At 53.5% G+C, this 23863-nt stretch overlaps 3 protein-coding genes and 1 long non-coding RNA gene across 12 annotated transcripts; 2 read left to right on the top strand and 2 right to left on the bottom strand.

Moving 5' to 3' along the window:
• The first annotated feature begins 271 nt into the window (after positions 1–271).
• Positions 272–14454, top strand: SEMA4G (semaphorin 4G). 6 transcript variants are annotated; one of them, XR_008913515.1, is made up of 17 exons: positions 272–1678; positions 3190–3264; positions 4524–4842; positions 5869–6017; positions 6283–6345; positions 8556–8654; positions 8900–8993; positions 9379–9492; positions 9837–10000; positions 10096–10265; positions 10611–10755; positions 11083–11305; positions 11395–11510; positions 11626–11786; positions 11889–11950; positions 12107–13316; positions 13483–14454. XR_008913515.1 is itself a non-coding variant. In XM_016427832.2 (16 exons), the coding sequence occupies exons 3-16, from the start codon at positions 4719–4721 to the stop codon at positions 12943–12945; spliced, it is 2523 nt and encodes an 840-aa protein (XP_016283318.2). In that variant the 5' UTR covers positions 272–1678; positions 3190–3264; positions 4524–4718; the 3' UTR covers positions 12946–14454. The 6 variants fall into 6 exon arrangements, 4 of the variants coding, with proteins under 4 accessions (XP_016283318.2, XP_016283317.2, XP_016283316.2 ...); XR_008913514.1 differs by having other exon boundaries at positions 272–1823; XM_016427832.2 differs by having other exon boundaries at positions 12107–14454.
• On the bottom strand, positions 9766–12565 carry LOC130455503 (uncharacterized). The gene is made up of 2 exons (XR_008913516.1): positions 12430–12565; positions 9766–11478 (listed from the first exon to the last, which is right to left on the bottom strand). It is a non-coding gene; the product is annotated as an uncharacterized LOC130455503 (long non-coding RNA).
• Positions 14455–15007: 553 nt separating the features above from the next.
• On the bottom strand, positions 15008–18677 carry MRPL43 (mitochondrial ribosomal protein L43). 2 transcript variants are annotated; one of them, XM_056805392.1, is made up of 3 exons: positions 18546–18677; positions 18266–18372; positions 15008–15546 (listed from the first exon to the last, which is right to left on the bottom strand). In XM_056805392.1, exons 1-3 carry the CDS (start codon positions 18674–18676, stop codon positions 15536–15538), a joined length of 249 nt encoding a protein of 82 aa, XP_056661370.1. In that variant the 5' UTR covers position 18677; the 3' UTR covers positions 15008–15535. The 2 variants fall into 2 exon arrangements, with proteins under 2 accessions (XP_056661370.1, XP_007479225.2); XM_007479163.3 differs by lacking the exon at positions 15008–15546 and adding an exon at positions 17791–18030.
• Positions 18678–18706: 29 nt separating this feature from the next.
• Positions 18707–22482, top strand: TWNK (twinkle mtDNA helicase). 3 transcript variants are annotated; one of them, XM_016427834.2, is made up of 6 exons: positions 18817–18835; positions 19257–20588; positions 20708–20948; positions 21116–21223; positions 21460–21601; positions 21844–22482. In XM_016427834.2, the coding sequence occupies exons 2-6, from the start codon at positions 19337–19339 to the stop codon at positions 22129–22131; spliced, it is 2031 nt and encodes a 676-aa protein (XP_016283320.2). In that variant the 5' UTR covers positions 18817–18835; positions 19257–19336; the 3' UTR covers positions 22132–22482. The 3 variants fall into 3 exon arrangements, with proteins under 3 accessions (XP_007479223.2, XP_007479224.1, XP_016283320.2); XM_007479161.3 differs by having other exon boundaries at positions 18707–20588; XM_007479162.3 differs by lacking the exon at positions 19257–20588 and having other exon boundaries at positions 18778–18835.
• The last annotated feature ends 1381 nt before the right edge of the window (positions 22483–23863 follow it).

The raw sequence follows: 23863 nt of genomic DNA, 5'->3' as shown, positions 1-23863 counted from the left end.
TTGAGACTTGTGTTCAAATGTTGGCTCAGCAACCTGGAGCAAATGACTTCCCTTCTCTGGACCTTAGTTTCTTCATCTGTAAAAATCAGTGTCAAGGAGGCAGCTAGGTGTCCCTGTGGATAGAGAACCAGCTGAAGATGGTTCTCTTTCATCTTCCCTTCCATCTTCTGCCCCAACTGCACAAGGCCCAGAAGGGGGCAGGGGGTAGTTACACATTTTTTATTACAAAGGAGGATTGTGAGGGTGGTAAATTAGGAAATGAATTCTTTTTTTTTTTTCTTGAGGGCATAATTAAGTGGTAGAATTTTGTTTTAAGTCGGTCTTCCAGGAGAGTGGGAGGTGCTCAGGTCCTTTTTTCTTACCTAATAGCCTAGCTGACTGAATTAGGTCTACAGATGAACTCCTGAACCTGGGAAAAAGAAAACAGGAATGTGATCACTGCCCTAACACATTGGAAGAGCAGTCATTCAAAAGGAGGCCCAGATCTTTCTTCTGTTCCATGCCCTAGAAGATTGAACTCAGAACAAGAGAAAAACGTTTCCAGCAGCAGATTTAGGCTGGGTGTAAAGAATTTCCTAGCAGCCAGTGCCCAGAGTGGACTGTCTTGGTGTATTAGCCCTTCTTGGAAGTTTTTGCCTTGTCAGTTGTTTTTGTTTTTGTAGAGAGGATTTTGAAGGGAGGAGATAGTTCTGACTTTTTGGAAATTAGGACTAGCTAAAGCACAGAATAATTGGGGGAGGGGTTTGGGCAGGAGTATAGAGGCTCAGTGACTGAAGAGCCTAGGTTAAGCAGTGGAAGAGAAGTATAAAGTCTCCCTAATGAAAAGTTCCCGAAGCAGGATGGCAAACCCAGGCTCCCGGATTCCAGAGCCCTGTCCCTCCACACGAGGCTTCCTCTCATGACTTCCCTACACGAGTATCAGTAGTCAGTCTCCAACATAGCCAAATTGAGCTGAGGTGGATACCAGTGTGGGGGAGAAAAATCCAATTACAAGGAGAATACGTTCATGGGCCCAGGAATCTTATCTCAGGACCTTATTAACCCTCCGGGAGAGAGGGTGATCCCCCAATAAACCATTAAGCTCCCTCCCATACTAGATGCAAATCGGGAACCGATAGACTCCTGCCTCTCCCTGTGCCTCAGTTTTCCCTTAGAGCCAAGGAGAGCATCTAAGCCAAAGTGCAGGAAGCCATGCCGGCCACTAGGGGGCTCAGTTCCGATGCAGAGACTAAAGCGAACAATAGTGCGAGGTCCCTGGAGAAACCCGGGGAGAAAAGAACCAATGCGGCTCCGGGCTGTGCTCCGTGAGCAAACAACCGACTGGCCGAAGTAAGGTTTCTGACCGGTGGGCACTTATTAACGCAGGTCGCAGCCCCAACCTCCTCCCTGACAACCAGCGAATGGTTAGAGCACTGCGGAAGGCCACGTTCATCCTCACGCCTCAGTCAGGGCCTAGCCCTCTGCCAACATCGGTCTGTCCGCGGGCAGGGTTCGAAGTCTGACTAGCCCGGTGGTCCGGAGCCGACGCTAGACAAGCCAGGGCTCTATTGCGCGCCAGAGGAGGCCCTTCGCCCACGGGTTCAAGTTCAAAAGGTGCCTGGAGAGGCCGACGGGGGGCGTGGCTCGAGCTGCGGCTGTGACCTCCGGGTCACTGCCCGGGCACCCAGCGGGAAAGAAGGTAGTTGATTTTCGTCCCGCCCCGCCCCGCCTCTCCTCCCCTCCCAGCTCCGGCCCCGCCCCTGCCCCGCCCCCTCCGGGCCAGAGCTGTGCACCCGGAGTGCTGATGTCCGTGTCGCTATGGACCCGGATCTAGGACCCAAAAGGTGAGGGGGAGGGAGCAGTGTTGACCCTCCTCCCTGCGGCCTCCCGGATTGGGGCTGGGGGCGTGGGCGAACCTCCAGGGCTGGGCCTCCTCTGGCTTGGATCCCCAAGTCGGGCCCGGAGCCGAGGCCGCAGGTGCACGGGCCGGGCCGGGACTGCGGTGGGAGGCGGGAGAGGAGTGGAGCCTCAGCAGGTGCAGCAGGGACGGAGAGGCCCTTGCCTGGGGCCCATCCCCCTGCCAGCCCTCCTGCCGCGGCGGGGGCGGGGGTCTGCGGGGATACCGCTTCCGCGGGGCGTAGTGGGGGGCCGTGGAGTAGGTAGGGTCTTTCCCAAGATCTGGGTTAAGGCCAAGCCCCAAAGGACGGAAGGAAAAGACGGCCTCAAAGTGCAGCGGGAGGGATTGAGGTGGGGAGGGAGCCCCAGGTGTCAGGAGGGGCCTCTGGCTCTCCTGGGGCCCAGGATGGGCTAGGGAAGGGGCAGCCAGCTCCACGTGGAGGGGCGGGGTACGGGAGAGAGGCCCCAAAGCCCGGGAGGAAGAGATGGGGCTGCTGCCCTCTTCCCCCGAGGGGACTGGACCCGGGGCTCCAAGATCCTGGTAAAGAAAAGGCTGGGGGAGGCTTTGGGGGCACAGGGGAGGGCAGGCAACGCCACATGCACAGGGTACACTCCGGCGAGAGAGGTGCGCCCTTCGGGGAGGCGAAGACTGCCAGGGCTGTAAGTAGCGCGAGGACACGGGAAAGGAGGCTGAGCCCCGAGACACCCCCAGGGACGGCTATTTGGGCCCTGCCACCCACCGGCCCTGAACTGCAGGGAACTCTGTTAGCCGGTGACTGTCCCGGCTGCATTCTATGGGTGCTTAGGGACACAGCACCCGGGGCCCAGGGGTGTCTACACCTGTGTCTGTGTAGGTGCTGGGCTCCCTCCCTCAGCAAACAGCCACACCTCCTGGCCAACCTTTGCCCCCCAGCCCCCCAGGCAGGCCCTCCTAGACAGGGCAGTTAATGTTTTATGGAGGAAAGGAATGGACAGAAAGGATCCTCCCCCTTCTAGGCCTCAGCTCATCCTCCAACCCCAACTCTTCTTCGCCTTCCTCTGGGAACCCCCATTCCTGGCTAGGCCCAGAGCCCGAGGCTGCTTGTGTCTCCTGTCCTCAGACACCTTCTAGCTGGGCCATGGTGGACCTGGCGCCCTGGGGTGCTCCAGCTGCAAAATAGGGATCACAGGAGCCCCCAGCAGCCCCAGGGAGGGAGGCTCTGCCCCAGGAGGCTCCTTGGGGGCCCTGGGAGTGTGGATGTGCCCGCTGCGGCTCCTTGCAGAGTGCCCTGCTCTAGCCTCCCTTTGTCTCCAGGCCTCCACTCTCTCCTGAAGGTCTCCTTTTGCTTCATGGCCGGGCTCAGAGGTCGACTTCTCCATGACGCCTTCCTGGAGTCCCCAGGCCCCCAGGTAAGAAGGCTCGCCCCATCTTCTCATGCTGTTGCTAGTTGTGTCTGTCTCCCCGGGAGGCTGTGAGTTTAAGAACAGCCTAGTCTCTATTTCCACTGTATTAGACACAGGGCACTTTGCACACGGGGGGGGGGGGGGGGGGGTGCCAACCATTTTTTTAACCCCTACCCTTCCATCTTAGTATCTGTGCGGAGACAGAAGAGCAGGCAGGTTTAGGCAATGGGGGTTACGTGACTTGCCCAGGGTCACCCATCCAGGAACTATCTGAGGCCAGATTTGCACCCAGGACCCTGGCTCTCTATCCACTTAATGATGGTTCAGCGGGCATCCAGGCAGTGGTCTGGGGACAAGGATGGCTACCGCCCACACCCATGCAGGGGCCAAGACAGGAGGAAAGGAAGCCGCTCCGTGTGACCTCTCAGACACGTGAGCCTCCAGTCATCTCTGTCTGTCTGTGGAGGATGGCGAGTGGGCTAAGCAGGAGTAAGAGATGCATCTGTAGTAAAGCGTGGAAACCCTTTCCTCAGGCGCCAAGCGAGAAGCAGCCAGGGGCCTCTGGGGATAGAGGGCCGGGTCCTGGGCCCGAACCTGGCCTAGCTGGGCACGCCGTGTGGCCCCACTGCCGTAACCTTGCTGCTCTTTGCCCTGGAAGCCGCACTTGGTACAGATTGAGTCAGGAGCCAAGGAAAACATTTAACTATGAAAAACAGCTGTGTATGGGGGGGAGCCCGGGGCCCAGGGAAGCACCCCGACACAGACGGTTACGGGGGTCAAGAAAAGCACACAGGCCCTGCCCCCGGGGGTGGGGGGAGCGGCGGGTCTGCAGAGCACAGGAGGCTCCGGCCGCTGCCCTGGGCACATTCAGAGAGGCACCAAGGGGTAAAGGTCGCCCCAGCCCCACACGGGGGCACAAAGCTTCCAGTTTGGCTCTGGCTCTGGGCAAGGTTCTTGTCTCTGGGACTGGGCAATCTGGAGGGTTCCTTCTGCTCTGGCATTCTATGAGGGGCCGGAGGTTCCAGCAGGAAAGATCCGGAGCAAAAGCGGAGCAAAAGGAGAGCCGGGCACCAAAGGACACCCCGAAGCGTGGCCGTGGGGAGAGGAGAGGCTGCGCTCACCCCCCACCCCAGTGGCGAGGGTTCACAGACCACATGGAGCCATGGGGGGGGGGGGTAGAATGAACTCTTGGAACAGTTTGAGAAAATGAGGCTACGTGTGGAGGAGAAGACCCAGGGCTTTCCCTTCTTGTTTTGTGGACACAGGATCGCAGGAAGCCAGGACACACCTGAGCGCGGCCAGGATTCCCAGGGCCCTGGTTTCCCTGGACTGTGACCCCTCATGGTTTTGTGACACCCATTCCCTGTCCCTGGCTTCCCCTTCACCCTTTCCCCAGCCCCCACCGAGGAGGCTCCTGGGGGCTCTCTGGAGTCCAGGCTGTCCCTGGGCCCCCTAGGAAGATGTGGGAGGGGCTCGGGTCCCTCCTGCTGTGCCTCCTTATGGTTTCTTCTGCCCCTGGGCCTCCGCCCCGGAGACCGGCCAGAGAGCTGGACGCCACGCCAAGGACAACTATCCCTTATGAAGGTGAAGGGGACCCCCTCCCGCTGAGGAGCGGAGAGAGGGATGGCTAGGGAGGGAGGGAGTCCGGGGCACCGGCTGAACCAGGGTGAGCGTCTTGGGGGCTTCTGCCCCTGAGGGGCCTTGCCCTAGGCCTACCCTTCTCTATTAATTAATATCTAAACTCCCCCAAGTTCTTGTCCTCATCCAGAGGCCCTCAGTCCGTGGCCTTCTTAGTCCCTGAACCCAGAGATCATCTGTGACGGATGGCTAATAACCATTGCTCCTGCGTGGCCATTGCCACTAGGAATGGACGCCCCGGTGGCATCTGCTCCTTTTGTGCCCGTCAGCCCCTTCAGGCCATAAAAATAGCTCTTCTAGAGTTCATTTGCAAGAGACCAAGGGACGACCCAGGACGAGTCTATTAACAGTGTCCAAAAGGAAATCTCACTAGACCGAATGGCGTTTTCTAGCCTTATCCTTCGTTCTAGTTTCTCACCTTAGCTCAACCTTCAAGAGTCCCTCTGGTCCAGGAGCGTGTCCCTTGGTGCTGGCCTCCCGCCCCAACACGGCCCTCCCCTGCCCAAACCCGCCGGGTCAAGTTTACTCACCGGTTCTGCCAACACAGGCTTGCCCAGAAAATGCCACCACGCAGCGGAGCCTGATTCCCTCCCCCGCAGCCTGACCCCCAGCCTCTTACTTTTAGCAATACCTACACGGCCCGGTCTAGTCAGCAAGCCTCTGGAGTGCACGCTGGTAGTGTGTTAGCACTATTCTGCTCACATTCCTACCTAATCACTGGCAAACCTTTCCCTCTTCCTACTAAACTAATGACAAGCAAATACAAATTGGTTAAAACAGTGTCTCCCATTACCTAAAAAACAGAACAGATTAATTCAATATAATATTTGGGAAATCCCCTAAAATAAGCCTCTGTTACAGGAGCAAAGGGCACAGGATGGGGCAAAGCTGGGAGTAGACTATGTGCGTATATGAAGGTTGGAAGGGAGTTGAGCTTGGGGGACTAATCTCCATCCTCCACGCCTCCCTCAGAGCTCTCGGAGGCCCGACACTTTGGGGGTCGTGCCCACAATTATTCTACATTGCTGCTGGAAGAAGCGTCAGGGAGGTTGCTTGTGGGGGCACGTGGGGCTTTGTTCTCTCTTAATGCCCAAGACATCGGAGATGGAACCCATCGTGAGGTTAGTCTCCCAGGACCTCTGTATATCTTGAATCCATATACAAACTACTGGGGCCCTTATTTAACAGCCCCCTCGCCCCTCCACAGACCTCTACACAACATGATCTAGATCCACATATATCCCAGCTGAACCCCGTGGGAATCCATGGGCTCCCCTATATGTCCCTATCCAAGCACCCTCACCGCTGCCCCCTCTCCCCATCAAGCGACCCTACCCTGGATAAGGAGCTGGAAGCCCAAGAAATGCCTTCCCTTCCCTCCCACAGATCCGGTGGGAAGCATCCCCGGAGACTCAGAGTGAATGTGTGCGGAAGGGAAGAAATAACCAGGTAGGTAAGAGTCCTCTCTCTCTTCTCCCACGCCATATCTCACTGAGTGATGAATGGAGAGAAATGAGCCTGGAGAAACGATCAGGGCCTGGGCTAGGGCTGGGGCTACAGAGATAGAATTGGCAGGACCCAGTGACCAATCAAGTCAATATGGGGGCTAAAACGTAGTCCCACCTCACTGGCATGGTCAGTCTGGGTAACTGGGGGGATGGGAATGGCATTGACAAAGGCAGGAGCTCAAGGAGGGAAGATGATGAATTTGGAGGTGTCGTGAGATTGTCTGGGGGCAGTATTTAACAGATATGGGAGTCTTGAACTCAGGAGTCTTTGGGATTAAAGAAACAGAGGGATGGGAATCAGCAAGGTATAATTACTGAAGTTAGCCGTGAAGTGGGTGCCATCACCTGGGGACAAAGCATCATGGGAGAAGAGAAGTCCTGGGACAGAGGGGAAGGGGAAGAGGAGGGTTGGAAGGAACATGGAGAGCGGGGCTTCAGAACTTTTGTATCACAGATGCCTTTGACAGTGTGGTGAAGTCTTTGGACACCTTGGAATAGGTCTAAATGCATGAAACAAAATGCATAAGGTTTCAAAAGAAACCAATTATATTGTTATCATATATATCGGATAATTATCATCATATATAGTTATCAGAATATTAAAAGAAAAATCCAGATGAAAACATGATTTATCACTTGTTTGTATGGGTACAGGATTTGGGATTGTGATTTTAAAAGATTATTATGAAAATGAATAATATGAAAATAGGATTTGAGTACTAATACATGTATAATCCAGGGGAATTGCTTGTCAGCTCTGGGAGTGGGGAGGGAAGAGAAGAGGGAGACAACAAGAATCAGGCAACCATGGAAAAAATAAAATATATTTTTAAAAAAGAATATTGAAAGATAGGGGCAGCTGGGTGACTCATTGGATTGAGATCCAGGCCTAGAGACTGGAGGTCCTGGGTTCACGTGTGGCCTCAGATACTTCCTAACTGGGCAAGTCATTTAACCCCATTGCACACAGTATTGATTCTAGTAAGGAAGGTAAGAGTTTAAAACAAACAAAAACTCACTAAGATAAATGCTCCAGAGAGGCAGAAGAACTGGGAAAGTGAAGCCATGGGGATAGGTGTGGTCAAGAATGTCCAGCAGGACCAGGATAAAGAGGTCCATCCAGTGACCTCTCTGAGGACCCAGGGCGTATCTCCCCAGGCGTGATGTCACCGTCGGAATAAGGCGATGAGAAACCCCGTGCATTCAACCCACATATGCAGGCATCACACACGGCGCTCTGCCATCGTGCCATGGTGCATTTATCATAGAGGTTTTTTGGAACACACATATAATCAATTAGTTTGGGATATTATCCAATCACTTAAGCACTCTTGTGATGTTACTACAACAACGACTTCTGTGATCATTTACTAGGTTTCTACAACACTCTGCCATAGATACGATTAATGTGAATAAAGCCAGTTGTAGGTTAGTACCCTTGACCTGCTGAGAGGATCATTGCGCTTTTGGTCAGCTTTTGCCGTCCATCATAATTGCTTGGGAGATGAACAACAAAACATATTCATATCTAGGTGTGAGCACTTAAAAGAGACCAATTTTGGGGTTTTCCTCAATTTGCAAGTTCTGTTTTTTTGGTGTTACTTTGAAGTGCCTAGCAATGCTGTTTGACTTCTGTTCCAACAAATTCATTCGAGTGTGGTAACTGTAGGACAAGATTCATTACAGTACTCAAGCTTTCAGCTGGTGTTTAGTGTAGGGCCTTGAAGCGTGTCTTGTGCTTGAGAGAGGAGGGGTCATGGGCAGTAATCTTTGGCTTTTATTCTGTAATTGCAATCTTTTGGGGGTAATAACCCAGGGGGCTTAAAGGAGGGTAAATATTTGTTGATCCTGTAAGTATTTGCTCTCATGTTATTTCTCCTGTATTGGGGAGAGAATAATAATCATAACAAGTCCACTAGTGGGGAAAATTTGGGGAGAGAAGTCACAGAGGGGATCAGTGGGGGACTCTCATTCTGGGGTCTGCTTTGCCGACCTTCCTTCCTCGGACGGTGACCCTGTCAGTCGGGGTATGATGGCACCGGCAATGAGCAGATACTGGATTTGGTGATTCTAGTGGAGTAGAAGGGCGGAGAGGAGCCTGTGGACTCATGCCCCTTCCCTACCCTTGTCCCTCTAACCTGACCCCTCTAGACGGAGTGCTTCAACCATGTCCGGTTCCTGCAGCGTCTGAATGCGACCCATCTCTATGCTTGTGGGACTCACGCCTTCCAGCCTCTCTGTGCTGCCATCGTAAGGCCAAACTGAGCCCTAGGCTCCCTCCCCCCCCCCATGCCAGCGCCTTTCGCCTGTTCCGGGAGGCCCCTGCAGACTGGTCAGGGGTCACTCCCTAATTCCCTCTCCCAGCAGGATTTGACCTCCCTGCTCCGCTGGGGTGAGGAGACTCCAGGCTCGGGGCCCCGGGATTGCGGCCTGGCTGTCGTCTAGCTTTTGGGTCCCGTCCGCCGCCTGCGTCTCAGCTGTTTGTCTTTCTCCAGGATTCCGAAGCCTTCACTTTACCTCGTAGCTTTGAGGAGGGGAAGGAGAAGTGTCCCTACGACCCAGCCAGGGGCTACACCGGGCTGATCATCGGTGGGTGCCGTGTGTGTGTGTGCGTGTGTGTGTGTGTGTGTGTGTGTGTGTGTGCGTGTGTGTGCGCGCGCGTGCGTGTGTGCATGCGTGTGTGTGTGCGTGCGTGTGTGCATGTGTGTGTGCGTGTGTGTGCGTGTGTGTGTGTGCGTGTGTGTGCGCGTGTGCGTGTGTGCATGCATGTGTGTGCGTGTGTGTGTGCGTGTGTGTGCGCGCGTGCGTGTGTGCATGCGTGTGTGTGTGTGTGTGTGCGTGTGTGTGTGTGTGTGTGTGTGTGTGTGTGTGTGTTCTGGCATGCTCTGCCTCTGCCGAGCGCTCCCTCCGTGGGTCTTGATGCCATCCCCTGGTCCCTTCTGTTAGCCCACATTTGGTGTCTCCCTGACCCCAGATGGAGGCCTCTACACCGCCACGAGGTACGAGTTCCGGAGCATACCTGACATTCGTAGGAGCCGCCATCCCCGTTCCCTACGAACGGAGGAGTCCCCCCTTCATTGGCTCAATGGTAAGGGGAGCAAGGCCCGTGCTGGGCTGTTCAGGGAGCAGGGGGCTTAGGAAGGCCATGAGACCAAGGCTGGGGAGGCCCGGGACTGGCTGGAGTTTGAGAGACTGCAGGCGCCTGGGCGGGCTAGAACTTGGAGATGGATAGACAGGGAGGGGAAAGGGGGCGGGGGTGGGGAGAGGCGTGTTCCCCTTTATTCTCCCTTGACTTGATGGCTTCAGGCCTGGCTGGGTCCCCTTCATCCCAAGCCCGCGACCCAGACAGAATATTCTAGCCTCATGGGTGTTAGGTTTATTGGGAGAGATGTCTAGAGGTGGGGAAGTCCAAGGAGGCCTCTGCCCCTCCAGATGCAGAGTTCGTATTTTCCGTCCTCATCCGGGAAAGCGAGGCCAGCACTGTGGGAGATGACGACAAAGTCTATTATTTCTTCACGGAACGTGCCACAGAGGAAGGCAGCGGCTTCTCCCAGAGCAGGGGGCACCGGGTGGCCCGTGTCGCCCGAGTGTGCAAGGTAAGCGAGGTCTAGGCCTCTGAGACTGGAGGAGGATGTGGGGTCATTTGGGCTGGAAGGATTCTCCAGACCCCCTGCCCCTCCCCTGGTTCTAGGGCGACCTGGGTGGGAAGAAAATCCTCCAGAAGAAGTGGACGTCTTTCCTGAAGGCCCGGCTGGCGTGTCACGTCCCTCTATATGAGACCCTGCGCAGTGTCTGCAGCCTGGATGGGGGGGCCTGGGCCCACACGCGCTTCTATGCCGCATTTAGCCTGGCTGCTCAATGGTTAGTGCTAGAGGAGTAGTGGGGCTGGGAACCCTAAAATTACAGAATTGAGGGGTAGTTGGGAAGGCAACTTGAAGGAAGCCTAGGAACTGGGCCAGATTACTGCACTTCCTTTGAGAGGGCTTGGGAGGCAGGATGACCCCAGGGCTGGGTTTCTGGGTGGCCCGCGAGGACTTTTGGGGGCGGAGAATTCCAAGCATGCTGACCTGGGTCAGCTGAGAGTGTCGGGGCTCAGCGAGTGGCAGGAATGGCCAATCGGCCGCGGAGTCTGCAGGAAGCTCTTGTCCTACATGCCGGAGAGCCCAGGGGAGGGCCCAGTCTGAATCTCCTCCTCCCACCCCCTAGGAGGACCCTGGAGGCCTCGGCCATCTGCCGCTATGATCTGTCAGACATCCAGGCATCCTTCTCTGGCCCCTATATGGAGTACCTGGACGGCACCCGGCGCTGGGGTCGATACGACGGGGCTGTGCCAGAGCCGCGGCCAGGCTCGGTGAGAGGATGGACCCTGCCCTACTTAGTCCTCCGTTTTCTCGAGGGACCCCGGGGTAGGGGCAGGGAAAGGTCCATTTGCTCTTCCAGAGCCCACCTTCCCTGAGCGGGGCCATTTGCCTGGGCCACAGAGAGATGGCAGTCTGGTAGAGCTGAAGAGCTTGAAGGGATTTGGCATCCGAAGACCCGGGTTCAAATTCTAGCCTCGCCCCTTTATGTCTGTAAACTGAGCAAGGCGTTCCTTCTCTCGGCCTCAGTTTCCTCATCTGTGCGAGGCCCGGGTGTCTAGCAGAAGGGGAGACCCTCACCTCAGCTTCCTGTCCCACAGTGCATCACGGACGGCCTTCGAAGGCGGGGCTACAACTCCTCCCAGGACCTGCCCTCCCCGGTCCTGGACTTTGTGAAGCTGCACCCGCTCATGGCCCGGGGCGTGGGGCCGGCCCGAGGGCGGCCCCTCCTGCTCAAGCGCAACGCTCGCTACACTCGGCTGGTGGGGACCCCCGTCACGGTGCCTGCTGGTCCGACTTACGACGTGCTCTTCCTGGGGACAGGTGCGAGCGCGGGGGTGACAGCGTCCTCCCGAGCCCCTGGGGGGAGGAGGCGGGGCCTTGACTTCGCTCCCTCTCCCAAACTCTCTCAGTTGACGGCTGGATCCACAAAGCCGTAGTCTTGGGCCTGGGTATGCACATCATCGAGGAAGCCCAGGCGTTCCTGGAGCCGCAGCCTGTGGAGAGCCTGGTCATCTCAGCTGCCCAGGTAACCCCCACCCCTGACTCCCCGCTCCCCGGGGCACTGCCGCCGGCAGGAGGAGATGTGTGGTTCGTGGGGCGGGCGCGGGAGGCTGCTACTGACCGCCCCCTTCTGGCCCCAGCACAGCCTGTACGTGGGGGCCCCTGGAGGGGTTGTCCAGATGCCGCTGTCCCGCTGCTCCCGGTATAGCTCCTGCTACGATTGTATCCTGGCCCGGGACCCCTACTGTGGCTGGGATCCCAGGGGCCGGGGCTGCCGGGAAGCCGCCGTGGCACCCAACAGGTACCGGGGGCCGGGGGGCTGGCAGCTGGGTTGACTTCCTGGGGAAATAGAACCTGGGACCTGCGCCCCGTGCTCATGCTCCCTCCCCCTGCACTCTCCCAGGACGGCTCTGATCCAAGACATGGAGAGAGGCAACCGAGGCTGTGAGGGCGGCGCCGATACAGGTAGGGGGCCGGGGGAGGCCTGTCTTCCCTCCTCCCGTGCTGCAGGAATGGGCACCACTCGGGGAGCGTCTCATCCCGGGAGCCTTCCCAAGCAGTGCTAGCTGCAGCTGTGGATGGGCCCCAGCACCCAGGCTTTCGTCTCCTTCCTGCCCGCAGGACCACACTTGCCACCCAGGAACCGGTCTGTGCTGAGAGGGGACGATGTACTCCTGCCCTGTGACCAGCCGTCCAATCTGGCCCGGGCCTCGTGGCTACTCAATGGGAGCCGGGTGCTGATGGACGGGAGGGATGGCTACCGTGTTGGTGTGGATGGTCTGTTGGTGATGGACACCCGGCCGGAGCAAAGCGGCCACTACAGTTGTTATGCCGAGGAGAATGGGCTCCGCACTCTGCTGGCCTCCTACGGCCTCACGGTGCAACCGATCCTCTCCGCCCCAGCCCTGGCCCCGGGCCCGCCCCCCCCTTCCCATGGTGCCCACCTGAGTCCGGACGTTCGCCTCCTCTACGTGTTGATCATTGCGGCCCTGGGTGGCCTCTGCCTCGTTCTGGCCTCCATGCTCCTCTACGTGGTCTGCCTTAGAGGGAGTGGCCGTCGCCGCAAATATTCACTGGCCAGAGGTACGGGCCGGGCAGGCGGCTCTGCCGTCCAGCTGCAGACCGTCTCTGGTCAGTGCCCGGGGGACGAGGATGAAGGAGAAGAGGGGACCGATCGGGCAGGAGGCCCTGAAGGCGGTGGCCTTCGGATAATTCCTGGGGAGGGGACCCCAGCGCCTCCCCCCCCTCCGCCCCCGCCTCCCCCAGCGGAGCTGTCCAATGGGCTGGCCGCCCTCCCCAGCCGCCTGAGGAGGATGAACGGCAACAGTTACGTATTGCTGCAGCAGAGCGAGGACCGGGCTCCGACTCTGCCTTGCTCCTTCACCGAGGAGCTCAGCCGAATCCTGGAGAAGCGGAAGCACACACAGCTGGTGGAGAGGCTGGATGAGAGCTCCGTCTAAGCTGCTCCCGCCCTGCCCCGAGACCCTGATCTCAAGCCCCGCCCCCTGGTCTGGCTCCTTCCCTTCCCTTCCCGTCTCCCACCAGACTCCCATGCCCTAAAGCCCCTCCAGCCTCGAGAGCTGACTTCCAGACAAACACCTTCCCTTCAGCAGAACCCAAGCCTTTAGCCTAGTAGGCCTTAGCCCTGCCCCTCCACTCCTGCCACAGGGGTCTAGGTCATCACTGTCCTGTAGGACAGAGCAGAACTTCCTCCCATCCTCCCAAACGATTTAATGGGGCCACTGGTCAGGGGTCTAGGCCCCCAGGCCTTTAGCCTTCCCTGAACCACCCTTTGCAGAACCTGTGACCTCAAAGAGTGAGCTACAGAGAGGTAGGTCTGCTTGTGAGGCTCACTGCCCCCAAGTCCTAGGAGAGAGGGTGGGAGGGAGCTGGAATTCCCCACCCTTCTCCTTCCACAGCTGAGGAGAAGCAAGGGGCATGCAGGCTGGGCCTCTGGCCCAGGGCTGCTCTTTCAGGGAGTCCCTGTCTCTTTCCAGCGGTGTGGCTGCTCGCCGTCTGCTTCCCACGGGCTGCCTCGTGCTGAGCTGTCCTGGTGACTGGAGCCACCGGAATAGACCCTGTCCCCCTCCCGGGGCTGGAGAGAAGGCCCAGCACTGCAGCCCCCTGCAGTCTGTGAGGAAGCGTGCTGGGCCATGGGCCTCTGTGATTCACTTCCTCCTTTATCCAGAGCCACATTCGGGTTACCTGTAGTTCGGGGGTGCACACAGCCTGCCTGATCCCGTCCAGCTCTCTTTCCACCCCCAGCTCTCCGGGATGACCCCCAGGCTCAGGGCACTGGGCTCTCCCCCCTCGTCTCTGCGAACACCTCACAGACTCGCTCACACCCATACATGCTCATAAACAAGGTCACACACGCACACTGAGCCCCCCCAGGCCTGCCAGAATGAGATGTGGCTGCCCTGGCCCTCCTCTCGTTGCCTGGGGTTCCCTGGTTTTTGACATGTTTGGTCCATGAACATTTCATGGGAGTGATTCCCCCCAAGACCATCTCCCTCACACTCCCGCTGGAACTATGCAAAGGGCAGGTGGTAGGCAGGCCTGGAGATGGGATTCCTTGGCCCTGCCTCTGTCCTACTTCACTGTGGTGCTGTCGGGGTCCTTGGGTCAGCGAGGCAAGGAGACCCCAGGATGAGGTGGGACAATAAAAACCCCCGACTGGGGACTAAACCCCTTTGGGCCAGGATCACGACTGTTATTGATGCTGGGAGAAAACCCAGGACTCCCATGTTTTTACTGCCCTTCACACAGCACCAAGAACTCTCCCCCTCCCCCAGCTGAATGTATTTATTATGAGAACCATAGAAGGGCTCAGTTTTATTAATAGCCCCCAGGAGGAGGACAGAGTAGGGCAGAGGACAGGCAACAAGTGGCTCAGATGGGGAGGGGGGTGGGGCGTGGGCTCATCTTCCCACCCCCTTCCTGTTGGTCAGTAAATAATGTCCTCTAAACCTTGTAGTCTCTGTCCCGTTCATACCTTGGTCAGCAAAAATTTGACTTCAAAGCCTTCAGGGAAATAAACTGCCCTGCTGTGGGAATTGGCCCACTATCAGATCTACTCCCAGAGCACAGCAAACCCTCCTCAAGGTGCAAGAATAATTGTTTGGATTCTGGCCTGTGGTACTGAACCAAGTGGCTTTTAGCTTCTGATCTTTTTTTCCCCCTCCCATCAGGACAGGCTAGAGCAGAAGTACCTGGGAGAGCTCAGCGTTGGGGAAAGATAAGGCCCTCAGGAGCAAGGCTACAAGCTCATGGCTTCCTTCTCTGGACAGGTCAGGAAATAGTTCCCCCTAAGCCCTTAACCTGTGTCCAGTTCATGCCATGGTGAGCCCACCTTAAGGTATTCTAGGCTTAGAGTTGCCTAAGTGCTGAGCTTGTTAGTGAGTACTGAAATAGGTAAGATGACTGAAAGAGGTTTTATAGTTGTTTGAACATACTCAGAGGAACTCACTCTACAGGCTTGGGTAGGCCTGAGTAAACTCTTAGGCCAAAATGCTATCTGACTCTTCTTTAACAAACAATAACGTAGTTTATTAATAGTCAAGTAAAATGAAATGATAGAGGACCAGGAAACTAGGAGACCCTAAATCTAAAAGTATATATTCTCCACCCAACTTCTATGGATTCCTCATGGAACTGTCTTCAAGCTGCTTAAATCTGCTCTAAAATCCCCACTCTATATAATCTACCCTAACCTACTGGTCCTTTAACTAAATTGTAGTCAGAGTAAAAGTTCATCAGAGTAGACAGAGGGTTTGAACTCTGGATTAGCTTAGCCTCTTGGGATGATACCAAGATGGCTACAAGCCTCTTCTTCAAAGACAGTTTTATCTGGGTTCTGGCTCACACACACACATAGTCAGGAAACCTCTCAGGAACCAGGAGCTTACAAGATGGCAACTGGAGACAGGGATGGACAGGATCTCAGGAATCTCTTAATAGCTGGAAACACAGGAACCTCCAGTTATCAGGAAAGGCAATTTACCTCCTTTAGGCATAGACAGACAACAGGAACTGATCTCTCAGCTCTCCTCACTGAATCACTGAACAGGAAAAAAAAAATAGATCCTCAACAGCCTTTGGTCCTCGGTTATATTCCTTCCCCAGATTCTGGAACTGCTCTTTCAGTTCTAGTTCTGTGCATGTGAGCAGACCCTCCTTTGCAAACCCATGCCAGGGATTTAATTTCTAAATCCCAAAATGAATTACTAAGTACATGGAATTTATGTAGTTTATTTACAATAGAGGGAAGGTAGGGGAGAGAGAGAGAGAGAGAGAGATCTCCTGCAGTTCCAGGGTCAAGTTCCTCTTCCAGTCTCTCCTCCAGTCTTTACTCAGTTCTTCATCCCAAATCCTTCTGTGGTACTCTTTTTAAAGACCTTTTCCTCTTGTGTCACCTACCCTAAATTTCATGTCTATCAATCACAACAGATGCTCTGCTCTAGGACTGCCCAGAAGGCATACCCCTGGATCACAAACCTCCCACCTCATGATTAAGTGGGAGATATACACCCTTGGTGATTAGATCTAAAATGGGCATATCTTCCCACTCAACTTCAAGTACTGTGCTTACATTTCTGGGGACTAAATCAACAATAGAGAATTACAATTCAGTCTTCACAATCAAGGAAGAGCTAAGTACCTTCATTGTTAAAATGGGGGGGGGGGGGGGAGAGCTAAATTAAATCTTCACACTTTGTTATTTCTTACTGGCAAAGTCTTTCTCTCAGTACCCACTCAAGTTTTAAATTCTGAATCTTTACAGGAGGCCCTGGGGCAGGAGCAAATCTACACAGGCCAATAAGAGACTGTTTTTGAAATTCAAAAACTCTTACCTTCCTTCTTAGAATTAATAGTGTTAATGATCCAAAGGCAGATGATTGGTGTTAGGTCAGGGAGTTAAGTGACTTGCCCAGGGTCACACAAGAAGTTCCTGAGGCTAGATTTGAACCCAGTACTTCCTATCTCCAGACCTGGCTCTCTATCCAGTAAGCTACCTAGCTGCCCCAGCAAGGGTTCTTTTAAGCATCTGGGACCAAATTTCTGATCACCTCCCTCAGGAAGAGGGAAAGATTATAGAAAGTTTCAGAATTCAATTCAAAGAATTTAGAACTAAATGGAATCCTGGAATTTTCCTTATTTTTCAGATGTCAGTATTAAGCATATATAACTCTGAGCCAGGTACTTTGCTAAACTGAAATACAAAGAAAGGCAGAAAGGCTGTCCTTTCCAATAAGAAAACCAACATGCAAACAACTAGGAACATACAAGATGTGCAGAGCAGTCAGAAGGTCACCTGCCAACAGCAGGAAAGGCCTCTTTCAGGTAAGATTTGAAACCTTGTCTAGGTAGGAAGTTGTAGGTGTGAAGAGAGAATATTCTAGGCATGAAGACAACCAGTTTAAAGACATGGAATATTCTATTAAAAGCCAGTGAACTTTTTGGCAGTTGAGTGGAGGATGGATTGGAACAAGGATAGAAAAGGTAGGGGGAACCAATCAGAAGGCTCTTATTGTGTAGGACAGATGCTGGGAATGTAAAAATGTTTCTTGGCAATAGAATGGACATATGCAAAATACAAGGGAAGTGACTGGGAAAAGTGTTATCCTCAATAGTAAGAGGAAAGGGGATAGCTAGATGGCTAAGTGGATAGAGCACCAGGGGAGAAGGGAAGTTCTGAGTTCAAATTTGACTTTAGATACTGCTCCTTTGCAACCCTGGGCAAATCACTTAACTCTAGTTGCTGAGTCTTTATGGTTCTTCTGCCTTGGAACCAATTTGAAGATAGATGACAGACATGAAAAAGAATAGGGAAGGTTGGAAAAGGGGAAGAGAGTTTAAGGGTAAAGTCAGCTCTATTGAAACATGCTAAGTTTGAGATCTTGCTGAGATATCTCACTGGGGATGCCCAAAAGGCTATCTATGTTAAAATGGAGTTCAGGAGAGATTAAAGCTTGATATAAAGATCTGAAAACCATCTACCTAAATGAATTCAGGAGATCTACAAGTGGGATAGCATATAGGGAGGGGAAAAAAAGGAAAAAGATTCTAAGTGATCAACTGATTACCTTCCGTTCAATAGGTACTTCTGGAAGTCAAAGCTCTGATTATAAACCCTCTACTACTCTACTGAGTTCCAAAAATTGTGGTATAAGAACTATTCTGATGGGATGTCTACTGTAGGGAGCCAGACTGGCATCAAAGCTCAGGAGTGATTTCCTTTGAGAAAGACACGATAGGGAAGGAGATTGGGGGTTGACCAAGGTGAAGGAAGGGAAGAGGCAGGATCATTGTAAGAATAAATAAGTTTTATTGGTTAGGAGCACTGGCAGTGATTTCCCTGCCCAGCCCGGGGGGCCTGTTGGTGAAGGGGTGCCATTGCCCCTGGATACTAGGGTTGTATGTGTGGTAGGGTTTCCGGATGCGAATCACCTCCAGGCCTGACTGGTCAGCCAGCTTCTGGATCAGTGTGGCAATCTCCTCTGCAGTCTTATTACCGAGAGCTACCTCCTGGACAGATCCATTCACTACCACCCCGGGAGTAGGGGTGGGGGAAGACAAAGGAAAGAGACACTAGGGTCACATCCCCGCGTTCGGGAGGAAGAAGGTCTGGGAACCCGATCCCTAATCACCAGCTACTTCCCGTTTTCCAGAGGGTTTGTCATCAAGTCCTGGACAGTACTGACAGGACACACACACACACACACCCTCGGGGCTCCCGCGCCCCCTGTCCCGGCCAAGACTCTACAGGCTTCCACTCACGATATTCCGCCACCACCCGCGGCACGTGGCATTTCTTGGCGGTCACGTAGAGCACTACCCCCGGGTTTCTCCGCGCAAAGTCCATCACATGCTGCTCCACAAACTCCCTGCGGGAGGAGGAAATACGTACGTGCACATCAGGAGACTTCGGGTTCTCCCCTGTCTCCAGGAGCACCTCCCTACCCCCCAGCCCAATCCGAGACCCTTTCCCAAGTCATTTGCGTGAGGAAGTGGAGGTGTCCCTGGGGTTAGTGGTCAGCTCTAGGCGCGTAGCCCCCACCTGGCTCCGCGGGACGCAGGTGAGTCGCGGCTGACCCTCAGGCTGAGGCGTTGCAGCTGCTGCACGTAGCGTCCCAATCCGTTGTGTAAGACGCTGCCCAGGAAGCGGCTCGCAGAGCCGCGGGCCGTCATGGCTACTACAACGGGGTTGGACACCGGAACAACCGGAACTTGTTAGCAAGAGCCGGAAGTCAAGGAGCCAGGCATGCTGGGAAGAGGGGGCGGGCCAGAACTACCAGACTTCCGGCACTGGGGCTGTCATCCTCTAGCTCATGGAGTTTTGCTTCCGAGGTCGGCGATCCTAGCACGCGAGTGCTGCTCAATTTATTACTGAGGGCGTTTCGGGGCTTGTAGCTAGGGAGGCCGGGCTGGGTGTTGGGGCGCGCCGTCGGCAGGGCACCTGAGGCCTTGGGGAGTGGGAGGAACAGCTTTCCAAGCATCATGCCCTTAGAGGGAAGGGCCAGGAAGGGAGAATGCAGTGGAACGGAGAACCAAGTGAAGGTTGAGGCTGTAGGGAGGTAATGAGAGGAGAACCGATTCAGAGGAAGGGGCGGCCCAGTGAAGCAGGAGGGCCTGGAGCTTGGAGAGCTCGTGAGAGGACGGGGCTCCACAGGAAAAGGGCTATGGAAGGGGAAGGGTTCTGTGCCCAGCATGGGGGCTGGCATAGGACACGTGCTTAGTAAGTGCTTCTCCATTTTTTGATTGATGGTAGGCTTCCTTGGCTGAGGAACTACAGGTAGTCTCACCCAGGTAGTATTGCCCCTTTTTTCCCTCTCTAGGAGCCAGGCTGTAATGCAGTTCTTTCCCCAAAGTGGGTCCTTCTGGCGGGTCCTGCTGACCTTTCGGTGGCCTGTAATATGGCTGGGATACAGAGGCTTCCCCTGGGGGTCTTTCCTTGGCCCTCCCCATCGGCCCTATCGGAAGGAGGTTCTTCCAGCCCCTGAAGCCCCAGTGGTGCTTGTCACTGCCACTGAGATAAGGCAGTACCTTCGAGCCCAGGGTATCCCCTTCCAGGATGGGCACAGCTGCCTGCGTACACCCAGCCCCTTCCTGAGCCCAGTGGGCTCTGAGGCAGAGAACTGGACTGAGGGGAGCCCCCATAGTCTTTTCATAGACAAGACCACAGGCCATTTCCTCTGTACTGGCAGCTTGGCCGAGGGCAACTGGGAGGACTTCCAGGCATCTGTGGAGGGTGGTGCTGCTGGGTCCTGGGTGAGTGAGGGTAAAGGAAATGAAGCTCTAGGCAACCAGAATGAAGACGTACTGAGGATCTGGGAGCGAGCAGTGCCACTGGCCGAACTGCCTGAACAAGAAGACATTCAGATGACCCGAGCAATGTTCAACCTGGCCAAGGTGTCTGATGCCACCCTGAAGCGATTCCAAGTTCGATATCTTCGAGCTGCCAGAAGTTTGGTGTTTCCATGGTTCTCCCCTGGGGGTTTGAGTCTCCGGGGATTGAAGCTGCTGAAGGCAGAAGGCAAAGGGGATGGTGTCTGCTATTTGGAGACCACCCTGCCTCGACCCAGTGCCTACCATAACCTATTTGGGCTGCCATTGATTAGCCGGAGGGATGTAGAGGTGGTGTTGACAGGGCGGGAGTTGGATAGCCTGGCTTTACATCAGGCCACAGGGTTGCCCACTCTAGCATTACCCCGAGGATTAGCCTGTTTGCCTCCTACTCTACTCCCTTACCTGGAACAATTCCGACGAATTGTGTTATGGCTGGGTGATGACTTACGGGCTTGGGAAGCTGCCAAATTGTTTGCCCGAAAACTGAACCCCAAACGATGCTCCTTGGTTCGGCCAGGAGACCAGCATCCCCGCCCTCTGGAAGCTCTGACTCAAGGCTTAAATTTGCAAAAAATACTAAAAGGAGCTCTGCCTGCTGGCCACAAGTCTATAGTGTCTTTCCGGCAACTGAGGGAAGAAGTCCTAGGAGAACTATCTAATGTGGAACAAGTGGCTGGAGTGCGCTGGGGACGCTACCCTGACCTCAACCGACTTTTGAAAGGCCATCGAAAGGGTGAACTAACTGTCTTCACAGGTGTGTGAGAAGAATTGTCTTCAGGAATGACCATGTTAAAGTTGGGTTTGATCATTCTTACTGGGGAGATTGACCCCAAGTTCTTTCTCAAACCTTCATTTGTCATATATAATCCTCAGGACCAACAGGCAGTGGGAAGACAACATTCATCAGTGAATATGCATTGGACCTGTGTACACAGGGTGTGAATACACTGTGGGGTAGCTTTGAAATCAGCAATGTGCGACTGGCCAGGATCATGCTGACCCAATTTGTCATGGGGCGTCTAGAGGAAAAGCTGGAAGAGTATGACAAGTGGGCTGACCGCTTTGAAGACTTGGCACTATATTTTATGACCTTTCATGGACAGCAGAATATCAGGTAAGAAACATTGCCTTGCTTGACCTGACCTTCTGGTCCAGATTTCTGTGACTTGAAGGCTGAGACTGCCTGCTAAAGGTTTGAGAACCTCTCGGGTTAGATGTCATCCAAAGGTTGGTGACTATAGACCCTTCTCTTCTTCCTTTGTGCACCCCTTCCTCCCCCAGGACTGTGATAGACACAATGAAACATGCTGTTTATGTCTATGATATCTGCCATGTGATCATTGACAACTTGCAGTTCATGATGGGGCAAGAGCAACTATCTTCAGACAGGTAACATCCCATCCCCTTCCCCAGACTTGGACAGGATTAAGTTTCACATGCATGCAGTCTTTTTGTCTCTGAGGTAGGAGTAACAGAAGTGGAATGCACCAGGGTTAGGAGAGGGAAGATGTCTGACTCTTGTGAGTCTGTTAAATTGTCTTGGATAATTCAGGAGAGTGAGTGTGAATGTCTGCATCCCTCTGTCAATGATCAATAACCTTCTACCCTCTTTTCTCTGACTGCAGAATTGCAGTCCAGGACTACATTGTAGGAGCCTTCCGAAAGTTTGCCACCGACAATAGCTGCCACGTGACCCTGGTCATTCACCCCCGGAAAGAAGATGGTGACAAAGAACTGCAAACAGCATCCATTTTTGGTTCAGCCAAGGTCTGTATCCTAGAGACAGAAACCTTAGTATAGATAATCCGGATGGGGCATGACTGGATCCTCCATAGTCTAAGCCTTCTAAGAGGAAGATGTACACATAACAGGCCCCTGTATTTGTACCCCAAAATTTGTCTCTTCATTTCTATTTCCTCTTTTTCTTTTCTTCCTCTGCTAATATCCTGCTCCCCTAATATCTTTTGTTCTTTCTTTTACCCACATAACCCTCTCCCACCACCTCCTAGGCCAGCCAGGAAGCTGACAATGTGTTGATCCTTCAGGACAAGAAGCTGGCAACAGGTCCAGGAAAACGCTACCTACAGGTGGCTAAGAACCGCTTTGATGGAGATGTAGGTGTCTTCCCCCTGGAATTCAATAAGAGCTCACTGACATTTTCACCCCCAGCCAAGGGCAAGTCTCGCCTCAAGAAGGTCAAAGATGAGAATGAACTAGACCCCAAAAAGCCCCCTTCCAGTAAAGGGAGAGAAGCATCTGGCAGGCAGAAGGACAAAGCCCAGCCCCCTCTCTCCTGATCACCGTGTGGAGTATGTGTTCAAGGAGTTCCCCACACCCCTTGGGGGGAAGAACCAGTTTTGAATGGGACCTTGCCTGTATGGGAGTTGATGAGTGGGGATGCCCCATCATATGCCTTGGTATGGAAACCAAGGTGGGTGACATCCCTGAAGAGAGCTGAGTAACGGGGCTTTTTTCTAGGGAAATAAACATTTTTGTCACATTTTTATACCTTAAAATTTTTTGTTTAGCTCTGTCTTACCACATATGACCACCAGGTGTCAGTGGTGTCCCCCAGCACCATGATGCCAGTGTCTCTTGTCTCCGTTTCTTATTTTTAGGATAAAGAATAAAGATGGCTAACCACTCTATCTTTGCTTCTCAACAGCTCCTTAGTCTAGAGCCAGGGAAATGGTTTCAGGATGGGAGAGCCCTGTCTGACCCTATAAATGAAGCCTTTTCTCCTGTCCTACCCAAAGTGTGGAGAGCAGGGGTGATGCTAAGCCAGCACCCCTGATCCTTTCAAGGGGCTCTGCTCATTACTAAAGTCTCAATAGTGAAGGCCTGGCCCTTGGTACTGTTGGAACTTTATACTATTAGGCCCCTTTCCCTTTCCTCTGACATCTGTAGACATGCATTTTCCTTTTGGACCTATGTAGGATGTGATGAGTCCAACAAAGGAGTGAGAGGTAGCTTAAATACCATAAAGTCCACAAAGGTTCAATTCTCCCAAGGCCTCCCAGGTCAGTGATAAGGAAAGGAGTTTCTTGTCAGCCTGGTGGTACAGAATACTGCATATGGCCATCTCTGCCTTCTTTTACCTCATAGGCACATAGTCTTAGAGTAGGAAGGGCCTACAGATGTCATCCAGACTAGTGGTGTCAAACTTAAAATAGAAGCTGGGATCCATGAATGGATAAAAAAGGATTCCTGCAGGTTGCATATTAATTTAAGATTTAAAACATAAAATTATAATTCTTGCATTTTTATTTTTTCTCCATTGCATTTTTAAACCCTTACCTTCTGTCTTAGAATTTATATTAAGCATATATATGTCTGTGTGTATATATGGAAATACGTGTGAATATATATATATGTGTATATATATATAAAATGATATTAAGTATAGATTCCAAGTTAAAAGATCAGTAAAGGCCAGGCAGTTTGGGTTAAATGACTTGCCCAGGGTCACACAGCTAGGAAGCATTTGGGGTCACATCTGAACCCAGGACCTCAACTCCAAGCCTAGTGTGCTATCCATTGAGCCACCAGTTGCTCCTTCCCCAATACATTTTAATCTGATTCTGATTGCACTTTTGAGTGTGTTAGCTGTATTTGACACTTCTAGGCTATCTCTTCTCATTTTACAGATGAGGAGACTGGGACCAAAGAGGTTAAGTGATTTGCCTGAGGTCATTATGAGTAAAACTGGGATTGGAGTCCAGAGCTTTACACTCCAAATTTCACTAATACCCTCCTCTGCCTCTTAGGACACCACACTTGCCTGCATCTGTGCATATGAATTGAGTTTTCGTGTCTGCACTTTTCCAAATATCCACAGGTATATCTATATATGTATGTTTATACATTGATGTGTATCTGGTCTACAGAGTGGGAGGGATATTGGCTGGTGGGAATTTGAGGGGAGTTCAGGGTGGAGCCCCAAGAGAACCTGGTAGCCTTGCTGGAGTGAGTCTGGATGGTGAGACCAAGCCTATTCTTGGGCAGCCTTCAGGAATAAGCAAAGGTTTT

Source organism: Monodelphis domestica, chromosome 1, assembly GCF_027887165.1.
Source record: "Monodelphis domestica isolate mMonDom1 chromosome 1, mMonDom1.pri, whole genome shotgun sequence".
Classification (NCBI taxonomy): Eukaryota; Metazoa; Chordata; class Mammalia; order Didelphimorphia; family Didelphidae; genus Monodelphis; species Monodelphis domestica.
Note: the sequence above shows the minus strand (reverse complement) of the source record. Positions and strands in the feature narration are given on the sequence as shown.

Bases quoted from the DNA above. Each gene is read 5' to 3' on its own strand.
- SEMA4G (XM_016427832.2), top strand. From the start codon at position 4,719: ATGTGGGAGGGGCTCGGGTCCCTCCTGCTGTGCCTCCTTATGGTTTCT. The intron at 10,756-11,082 runs GTGAGAGGATGG...CCTGTCCCACAG, and splicing joins CAGAGCCGCGGCCAGGCTCG to TGCATCACGGACGGCCTTCG. The intron at 11,306-11,394 runs GTGCGAGCGCGG...AAACTCTCTCAG, and splicing joins CGTGCTCTTCCTGGGGACAG to TTGACGGCTGGATCCACAAA.
- MRPL43 (XM_007479163.3), bottom strand. From the start codon at position 18,676: ATGACGGCCCGCGGCTCTGCGAGCCGCTTCCTGGGCAGCGTCTTACAC. The intron at 18,373-18,545 runs GTGGGGGCTACG...CTCCTCCCGCAG, and splicing joins CCTGCGTCCCGCGGAGCCAG to GGAGTTTGTGGAGCAGCATG. The intron at 18,031-18,265 runs GTGAGTGGAAGC...CCGGGGTGGTAG, and splicing joins GCGGGTGGTGGCGGAATATC to TGAATGGATCTGTCCAGGAG.
- TWNK (XM_007479161.3), top strand. From the start codon at position 19,337: ATGCAGTTCTTTCCCCAAAGTGGGTCCTTCTGGCGGGTCCTGCTGACC. The intron at 21,224-21,459 runs GTAACATCCCAT...CTCTGACTGCAG, and splicing joins GAGCAACTATCTTCAGACAG to AATTGCAGTCCAGGACTACA. The intron at 21,602-21,843 runs GTCTGTATCCTA...ACCACCTCCTAG, and splicing joins CCATTTTTGGTTCAGCCAAG to GCCAGCCAGGAAGCTGACAA.